At 37.2% G+C, this 10735-nt stretch overlaps 1 protein-coding gene across 2 annotated transcripts in view; it reads left to right on the top strand.

The window, feature by feature from the left end:
* The window catches only part of MCU (mitochondrial calcium uniporter), a 158225-nt gene extending 155776 nt beyond the window's left edge, over positions 1-2449 (top strand). For both annotated transcript variants that reach the window (XR_005654789.1, XM_039872087.1), the window contains one exon: positions 499-2449. Coding sequence is in view for 1 of the 2 variants with exons in the window: in XM_039872087.1 (XP_039728021.1) it covers positions 499-576 (78 nt within the window). In the remaining variant the exon portion in view is untranslated. The remainder of the gene's footprint in view (positions 1-498) is intronic.
* Positions 2450-10735: the final 8286 nt, after the last annotated feature.

The following is a 10735-nucleotide window of genomic DNA, read 5'->3' on the forward strand; positions in this document are numbered from 1 at the left end:
TATTTTTCCAGCTTCTCAGGGGTGAGGGTCAAGCATGTATGAGTTTTGAAAGTACTGCAGTTGACTATACATCTCCACTTTAAAAATCACTAGCTATTGAAAAACTTAAACAACGACTGGATAAACAACAGAAGTCTTGAGCAGTATAAATTCAAGTTCTGGCTCCAGGCAAAGGTTTGTGAAAGGGCTTCTCTCCGGAAAAGCCACCAGGGTGCATCTTCTTTGAGCTCCTGTGTCATGCCCTGTTGATAGCACAGCCTTTCTGGAGGCTCTGTTTACAGCTGAAACTGCCAGGACAGACTTTGGTTTTGGTCCCCCTTTGTTGTCCTATGGCTTTAAAACCCTTTGCCTCTGAGGCACTCTTATTTTGAAAGTAATTGTGATAATTTCTCTAACTCATAGTGATGGAGGAGAGATAGTTTCTTTTTTTCTTAGGAGACAGTAATGTCATTGAAAACTTCACTAGCCAGTTTTTCTCTCCTTTTGTTATTATTTTAGGCAGAAATGGACCTTAAGAGACTGAGAGACCCATTACAAGTACATCTGCCCCTCCGACAAATTGGCGAAAAAGATTGATCTGCAAAGAGCCTCTGAATCCTGGCAGAAAGAACACCTGTTTATAACTATTGCCTTTTTAATTAAGTTTGCAGGTGGAAGCTGGGAGCCATGTTGGGGTAGAGGGTTTTTACCTTTAATTAAAAAACAAGAACTAAAAGGATCTTAGGGAAGAAAAGAATGTTAAAAATCTGAGGATCAGGCTTTGTGAAATGTAAGCTCAAAGGGCTTAGTGAATATTGTCTTAATCAAGCACATCAGTTCCTGGATGAAAATGATGCATTATATAGAGAGATTCATAAAGAGAAAATGTGCTGGGGTGTTCGTTTCTTACATCTTTGCAGGGTCAGCAAAATAGTAACACACCAGCACCCCACTCAGCTCTAATTTTTTTTATTTAACTTTTCTTATTTTTGACATAGGAGTAAATATACCAGAAAAGTAAATCCTTAAGACATGTGGGTGGCAGATTCTGAGCCCATGTCATTAGTATTCATTTTAAATTGGATCCAGCCTCTACAAAGTTAACCAGGAATCTCTCCTGCTTGTGCCCCTTTTCTGATTACCCACACCTGTTGGTTAGACTAATATTATCCATATGATAATTGGAACCAACTTATGACTGTTTGATAATTGATACTTTGGATTATCCCTTATTATCTTCTTAAATGTCTGTATATTCCAGTGCTCTGGATCAGTATCTAGGAATCATTGGCAACACTGCATGAGGTTTTTTGTTTTGTTTTGTTTTTTACTAATTAATCTTTAAGAGGCAGAATTTCCCTCCTTTAACTATCTGATTGATATTCCCTCCACAACTCAAATCGGAGGGGGAATGTTCAGCTGTATTACTAAATCAGAAAAATGTAAGGTTTACAAATTGGCTAAAAATCATGGCTTTGTAGCCATTTCAGAACCAGAATGATTTTATTGCTGTTAATCTGCTTGTGTGACAGCATTTTAGGCCACCCAGATGGCGCTGCCTTGTCTGGAGGCTTTGTTAATCTCAAAGGACACACATTCACTTCCACAGTTTGTGAGCCCTCCCCTCTCCACCACTTCAGTAGCTGTAAATCAAGTGTGTGGATCTCAAAGGGTGCAATTTATCTTTATACAGAAATACATTTCTATGGCTTCTTTCAACCTACCCTCTTCACCCGATTTTTTCTTATCTTAAATCGAGAGAAAGAAGCATTTATCTTATACTCTATCAAAATATTTTCTACCATATTTCCAGATGACATCTGCATTTGAAGAATCAAGAGAATCTGTGTCTAATATTCTGTTTTTAATTACTGTGGGGGCCGGATCTAGAGGATGATGGGGCTTGCCACACAGTTGATTGGCTTTTTTCTTTCACATGATTCATCCCTTCTCATTGTGACAAGGGATTTCTTTCTCTCTTTCTTTCTCCTTTGGGATTATTGTGTATGAAAGGAAAAATTTTAAATGACAACCCAGATTCCAGGTGCCTTGCAGAGGTTGAAGGCTAACCAGGATTGCTGCTGCTGCTGCTCCTGCCACCACCCCTTCCACTGGCATGATGAAATGAAAGGATGCATGTCTCTACTTCCCAACCCCTCCTCCCACTTCCTTCCCCTGCCCACCCCTAGTCATTCAACCTCTTCCTTCATTTATTTTTGTTAAGTTGTGTGAATTATTTTTAAACCATTTATCCTGTTTGTGCGCAGGTTTTTAAAGAAGAAACAGCACAGTGCAATGAGCAAATCCTTTCAGGGTGTGTGGGAGGCAAGGGAGAGTGGATGGACGTGGAGAAAAGTTCTTTAAACAAATAGCAAAATATTGAACATGTGTAAAATCCTGTATCATTTATGAAATATGTATAAAAAGCAATGTACCTTCTGGAACAATAAATACTTATTCGATTTTTGAACTATAGCATCTCATTCTTTAAAGAAAAGCTCAAAAAAAAAAAAAAAAAAAAACCCAAGCATTTTCCTGTAATTCTAGGTGGGAAGCTTTTTACTTCTAAAATTAATTTTTATAAAAATACCATTTTTAAATCAAGATTTGTTCCTAGAACCTATATTTTAAAAACAGGCATTTCATTAATTCTTCCTGAACCTAAGATGGTCAATATCTTCCTAATTTTCCAGAGCCACCCAAGCTTACATGACCTGTACAACCATAATAAGGCCAATGGCAGCACTGAGACTAATATCACCATTTCCTGATTAACAGGAAAAATCTCCATTATATCAGACCACCAGATTGCACGCCGTGGTCTCCTAGACTCCAGAAACTTGTTCAAGGATGAACCAATATTAAATATTCATTATTTTAAGAGTTTGTATCAAAGTTATAATGATCATCAAACAGTAAAATATCACATACTGCCTATCCCATCGAAGGCATATTCAAAAAGCATGTATTAAAAGATAAAAATCATGATCATATCAATAGATGCAAAAAGAGCATGTGACAAGATACAATATCCATTTACGATTAAAACATTCAGTAAAATGGGTATAGAAGGAAAATACCTCAACATAATAATGGCCACAGATGACAAATACTCAGTTAACATACTCAGTGGTGAAAAACTGAAAGCTTCTCCTCTAAGATCAAGAACAAGACAAGGATGCCCACTCTTTTCATTGTTATTCAACATAGTATTGGAAGTCTTAGCTAGAGCAGTTAGGCAAGATAAAAAAAGGCATCCAAATTGAGAATTACAAAGTAAAATGGTCACTAGTTGAAGGTGACATGATTTCATATAGGGAAAACCCTAAAGACTCCACCAAAAGACTATTAGAAACGATAAACGTTTAGTTGCAGGAAATCAATGTATAAAAATCCCATATATACTAACAATGAAATACTGGAAAGAGAAGAAAACATCCCATTTGCAATTGCAGCAAAAAGGCTAAAATACCTAGGAATAAACTTAACAAAGGAAATGAAGGTCTTATCCACTGAAAACTATAAGACGAAAAAAATTGAAGACAAAAAAATTGAAAGATATTCCATGCTCGTGGATTGGAAGAATTAATATAGTTAAAATGGCTATGTTACCTAAAGCAATATACAGATTTAATGCAAATCTCATCAAAATCCCAATGATATTTTTCAAAGAAATAGAACAAAAAATCCTCAGATTTGTGTGGAGCCACAAAAGACCCTGAATAACCAAAACAATCCTGAAAAAAAAAAGAACAAAGCCTGAGATATTGCATTTCCTGATTTCAAATCATACTACAAAGCTACAACAACCAAAACAGTGTCGTATTGGCAGAAAAATAGGCACACAGACCAATGGACCACAAATGAGAGCCCAGAAATTCACACATATATGGGCAACTATTCTTCGACAAAGGGGCCAAAAATATACAATGGAGAAAGGAAAGTCTAAAATAAATGGTGTTGGGAATTTGGAAGGCCACATGTAAAAGAATGAAACTAGTCTATCTGACACCACACACAAAAATTAACTCAAAATGAATTAAAGGCTTGAATATAAGACAATAAACAATAAAATACATAGAAGAAAACATAGTCTCCTAAACTTATGGACCTTGGTCTTAGAGGAGTTTTTGCAAAGTTGACCCCAAAGGTAGGGAACTAAAAGCAAAAATAAATTAATGTACTACATCAAACTCAGAAAGGTTCTGCATAACAAAAGAAACCATTGACAAAAAAAAAAAAAAGCAACCAAATGAATGGGAGAAAAGATATTTGCAAACGATACCTCTAATAAGGGGCTAATACCAAAATGTATAAAGAACTCATACGACTCAACAACAAAAAAATCCAATTAAAAAAGGGCAGAGGACCTGAACAGACACTATTTCCAAGAAGATATACAGATGACCAACAGATATATGAATAGATGCTCAACCTCACTAGCTTTAAGGAAAATGCAAATCAAAACCACAATGAGATACCACCTTATACCTGTTAGAATGGTTACTACCAATAAGACAAGAAATAAGTGTTGGAGAGGATGTGGAGAAAAGGGAACCCTTGCACACTGCTAGTGGTAATGTAAATTGTTGCATCATCTATGGAAAATTGTATGGGGGTCCCCAAAAATTAAGAATAGAATTATATGACCCGGCAATCCCTCTTCTGGGTATCTGCCCCAAAAATTTGAAAACACTTATTTGTAAAGATATATGTACCCCTATGTTAATTGCAGCATTATTCATAATAGTCAAGACATAGAAACAACCTAAGTGTCCTTCAACAGATGACTGGATAAAGAAGATGTGGTACATATATACAATGGACTGCTATTCAGCCATAAAAATGATGAAATATTGCCACTTATGACAACATGGAAGGATCTTGAGAGTCTCATGCTAAGTGGAATAAGTTAGATGGAAAATACAAGAACCATTTGATTTCATTCATATGTGGATATAAAACGGAAAGCAACAAATAAAAAACAAACTCATAGATGCAACAGTATGGTGTGTACCATAGAGAAACGGGATGAGAGGAAGGGTGAATAGGGTAAAGGGAGTCAAGTATCTGTTGATGGAAGGAGACTAGACTCTGGATATTGAGCACACAATGCAATATACAGATGTATTATACAATTATACACCAGAAACTTGTATAATGTTAGTGCGATATGAGATGTACTTAGAGCCTCCATAGCTATGGTTCTGCCTCCTGGCAGCCTATAGCAACCTAACACAGACATCCCCTAGACGTGTATAAGGTGTAAGAAGATCAAAAATGTTAAGCCCTTGTTTGCATTCAACAAATAATGTCTACATATTTCACAATATTCTGTTAGGCTTTAGTGAATTTTCAGTGGAGATAATGGAGAGTATTAAATCCATTAGTGAGTGTAGGTAATGCAGTTTTGCTAAGAGATAATAGACTTTTAGAATTAGAAAAGTAAAAAGATTCTCAGAGTATGGTCCCCGGAGCAGCAACCTGGCATCTCCTTGTTAGAAATTCAAGTTCTCTGGTCCTTACTGAATCAGAAATTAGGAGAGGGGCAAGCAACCTGTGTTTAACAAGCCCTCCTGGTGATTCTGATGCAAACCATTGATCTCATCAAACCATTGCTTTAAAGAGAAGGAAACAGGCACAGCGAGAGCAGGTATGTCACAACTCACCAAATCAATCCTACAGTGAAACAACCTGACCAAATGACTAAAGGACTAGTAAGTATGGTGAATATGGTTAATGAAAAGTACAGAGATCAAGTCACATGTAATATTATATCTTGTCTGTCAGAGCGTAGTGGTAAGCATATAGCAGATGTTTACAAAACAAATACAAATAGGTTGAATTTTTAAAATCTCTCTGGAAAGATTTCACAGAGAAGTGGAACTTCTTAGATTTTGGAACTTAATGTCATCAAAACTATTAAGGGTTATAATTCATTTTTATCACAGCTAACAACTTTTATGTCACTCTTCCATATGTCTTAAACTCCTTGTCTCTAAAATGCACTACATGATTATTTCCTTAGGATAAATGAGAAGGTTAATTTTAACAAATACTACTGAACATAACTCATTTTATAAATTATCATTTACGTATGTTTTATAAATGCATCATCCACTGAGTATTCCTTCCTCCTTGAAACTGCCCTCAGCTCCTGTGACTTTGCTCTTGAATTTCCTTCTATAAATCTCTGACTACTTCTCAGTCTCTTTTGTAGCACCTCTTCTTCTTCCCACATCTTTGATGTTGACTTTTCCAATATTCCTTCCTGGACCCCATTTTCCATGAATGATCTCGTCCATTCCTTAACCCCAATTTCAGTTATGTGCTAGTAGCTCTCAAATGTGCTACTCTTGAGTTGGTTGGAGAGCCTTTCCCACAAGCAAGTAGTGACCGTTTGTCTCCAGGACCAGGTTCAACATCTAAATTCCAGTCAGACTTGGCATTGGAGATCAGCTGGTATCCTCTGCTGATTTCTGAGAAGAGCTGTAACTTCCTGTAACTTAGGTTAGGCAGTCGGATTAAATACGTTCTCAGATCTCTCCCCTTGAAACAATAACCTGAACATCTAAAACTTAACAAAAAACACCCAAACTGCACACCAGCACCTCTGACCATGGGATCTGCGCATAAGAGCTACCACAGGTCAGAACCCCGGGTGCCGGGCAGTAGACTGGGAGAAACAAAGAAGCTCCTACAGGGAACTCTCGCAGCCAGAGCTCCCTGTAGGAGGAGGGGGACAGAAGAAGGTGCAGCGACTTCCCTGAACAGCCCTGCCCGGGAGTACTGTGAGCACCACGCGGCCTACAGCAGTGCCCAGTCATCAAGGCAGACAGCAGAGAAATAGGGGAAAGCAGAAAAGCGGGGACAGCAGAGAAACAACAGTCAATTTTTACCAGCCTCAGTTACAAAACTGAGGTTGAGCCACACTCCCCATCCCGCAACACAGAGAGCCCCTCCCCCATACCCTCTGAGACCAATCACTGCAGAGCCCCAGGGAAATCTGAGCAAACGCTACAGAAACTGTCGCTAACACTGACAGGAACTGAGACTGAGGGTAGTGAGTGTGATTGAACATCTATAAGAAAAAAAAGACATTATTAAGACTTTATATAAAGCAGAAATCCAAGAGGCTTAGACGCCATCTACTGGAAACCAAAAGAAAAACACCTTATTTGCAATAGGCTAGGGACCATTATATAATAAATCTTCTTTCTGGGAAAAAAAAAAAAGCAGAACACACTCCCATTAATGCCCAGGTGGAGAAATAGTCCATTAAACAGAACCAAGGTGACAAGGCATCTCAGAAAAAAAAAAAAAGGAGAAAAATCTCCAGAAAATAAGCTTACAGACATAGAAATATGCGACTTAAATGACAGAGAATTCAGAATGATACTTATGAAAAACTAAATGAGATCCAAAACAAATCATATCAACAATTTCAGGAATTTAAAAAACAATTAGATGAGCAGAATGGTTCTTTAGCAAGGAGACTGAAACCAACCCTCAAAAAGAACTGAATAGACCTCCTGGAGATAAAGAACACACTGCAAGAGTTGAAAAATGAACTCTATTTCTTGGGAAATAGAGTCAACCAAATGGAAGAAAGGATCAGTGATATTGAAGACAGAAATCTAGAAATAAATCAGAAGGAAGAAGAGAGAAACTGAAGAATGAAAAATAATGAAAGAGAAATACAAGAACTAGCTGACACCATCAGGAGAGGAAACATAACAATAATGGGCATTCTCAAAGGAGAGGAAAAGGAGCAGGGATTAGAAAGCATTTTCAGATGAATAGTTGACGAGAATTTCCCAAATCTAAGGAAGGAGCTGGAGCTTGGAATGCGAGAAGTCAACAGAACACCCAATTATCTCAACCCAAAAAGGCCTTCACCAAGACACATTGTATTAAAATTATCAAAAATCAATGATGAAGACAATTCTCAGGGACGCCAGGGAAAAGAAGATGGTAACCTATAAAGGAAAACCCATTAGATTATCGTGGGACATCTCAGCACAAACCTTATGAGCCAGAAAGGAGGGGAATCAAATATTTAAATTACTAAATGAAAGGAACTACCAGCCTGGAATAATGTATCCAGCTAAGCTCTCCTTTAGATATGAAGGAGAAATAAAGACCTTTCCAGACATACAAAAATTGAGGGAATTCTCCACTACGAGGCCTGCAGTATAGGAAATACTGAAAGGTGTCAGCTCACCTAAAACAAAATGACAGAAAAAAAATACGTAGGAGTAAAGTGACTATCAGGCATATAGAAGCAGAGGAGTGCAACCCTTCATAGGGACAGGACATTATAAGCTTAAAATAAGAAGAGATTTGCTATAGCAAGATAGTAATGAACGTTCGGCATACATAGGGACAAAATGAGACAACAATGACTGAAAAAGGGAGGATTCAAAGATCCAAATTTGCAAAGGGGAATGAAGATAAGGCACGCACAGAAGAAAAGGGACAACTGTATATGTATAACTATCCTTTACATATTCATAATGGTAACCACACACCAAAGATTCAGAACTGAAGTATATAATATAAAACAAGAAGGACCAGGAGGGAAAACCCACAAAAGCCAACCAAAATAAAGAAAACAAACACAAGGACAAGGAAGCAATGGAAACACTGAGCTGCCAGAAAGCAAAAGATAAAATGGCTATAAGAAGACCTCATATTTCAACAATCATCCTAAATGTAAACGGACTGAACTCACCAATAAAAAGGCACAGAGTTGCAAAATGGATCAAAAAACAAAACCCAACCATATGCTGCCTCCAGGAGACACATCTCAGTTCCAAAGACAAATATAGATTCAAAGTGAAAGGGTGGAAAATGATAGTTCAAGCAAATGGCATTCAGAGAAAAGCGAGAGTAGCAGTACTAATATCAGACAAAATAGACTTCAAAATAAAAAAGGTGAAGAAAGATACTGAGGGACATTTCAAACTGCTATTCTCACTCAGATCTATCCTGAACAGCAGACCGCTCTATCCACCTCCTAACTGATCTATTTCCAGCACTCCTCTCATGCATTAAATTACTTCAGTATCACCAGAGCTTTTTGTTTATGCTTTCTAATAGCACCTACTTTAGAAAAATAAAATATGAAAAATGGTTAACATCAAATATGGGAGAAAGGAGGCAAAAAGACACTACAAGAAGCAGTGAGCCCAAACCAGAATGGGAGACATTCAGTAGGACAATGACTAAGTTTCTTCAACAAATGGGGGTATGGGGGTACCATTAAAGATTAAAAGAATTTAAGGGACATTACCACATACAATATAGGCTCCTACCCTGACTTACTCAAACCAGCAATACAAATACATTTTTGAAACAATTGGGGAAATTTAAATATGGAATGTGTATTAGATGATAAAGAATTATTACTGGTTTTTATAGTTGTACTAAGGACATTATGATTATATAAAAAAGAAAGGCCACATGTTAGAAACACATACTGGTGTATAAATGAAGATTGACAAAATGTTAGTAATGATTGCAGCTGGATATTCATTATTGTTCTTTCTACTTTTGTATATATTTGAAATTTTTCATCATAAAAGGTTAAAATGAAAGGGCAGGTCAACTAAAAAGGAAAAAATAGGAATAAGAAAAAAAAAATCCTACCATCCTGAGAATGCTTGTTTACAGAACTAAAGGGCTATCTGCTAAAAGTCCTTGACTCCGGCAATCAATCCTGGCAGCAAATCTGGGTTTATCTCATGCACGAGTCCTCTGTTTCTCTGCAACACATACAAAGCACTTGATATCTTCTTGGGGACAGGAAATTGTGGGATTTTGTTTTTTCTGTTAAGAGCACTGACACTTAGAGGCACTACCCTGTAGCGAGACAGTTCCTCAGTCCCGGGGTCATCCATTACTGCCATCACATTGCAGCTTAATAAGCTAATGGTCAAATGGCCTATGTTCTGCTAGCATTAGTGATAAAGCAGCTAACTATGAGTTTTGATCAATGGAAATCCCTTGCTAGACTGTAAACTTTGTACTTGCGGGGACCACTTACCTTAGTCAGTGTCAAAACCCAATGAACCATATGGCATCTGGCCCGCAGTAAGCACTAATGTTTAATTGAGCTGAAACCCTTAGAGGAAAGGGGCCACAACTTGAATGACACTTAGCATAGTAAAAAATTGTGCTAAGATATTATAAAGGCACGTTTGAAACAAACTTCCTAAAGACAACAATATTCCTTTCCCAGTCACTAGAAATTTAGTTGTTGGGAAAAGAAATATAGGTGCAAGTATAGGAATAAAAGCTCAAAGCAAAGGTAATATTAGGAGAGAAAAGTTTTGGTTTTGCTCAGATCTTTGTTTAATATAATATTTAAAAACAAAAACTTTCCCCTACCCTTCTTTTTAGCCTTCCCCATTCCACACTTATCCTTACTACTTTTTTGTGTGCTCTTATAAACTCCTTGACCATCTGACCGAGACATTTCCTAATGACCAGTTCCTACAATTTGGTTTTATTCCATTCTCATTTAGCGTGCAATGGTATACTAAATGTAACATCATGAAATCGATTCCTAGAAGTCACAAAACAAGATTTTGATGTGAGGGGAAGTCCCTCATTTAGAGTTCCCTTCTGGATAAGATACTGGAGGCCTCCTTGCAGGGAATTCTTGAGTGAAAACAATAGGAGGATGAGGGATTGTGAGGAGTTTTTTTCCCCCTAAAGAAAAGTATCAATAAAATAACCATGTTGACAGTAT

The sequence above is a fragment of the Pteropus medius genome, unplaced genomic scaffold (assembly GCF_902729225.1).
Source record: "Pteropus medius unplaced genomic scaffold, Ma_sr-lr_union100, whole genome shotgun sequence".
NCBI classification, from domain to species: Eukaryota; Metazoa; Chordata; class Mammalia; order Chiroptera; family Pteropodidae; genus Pteropus; species Pteropus medius.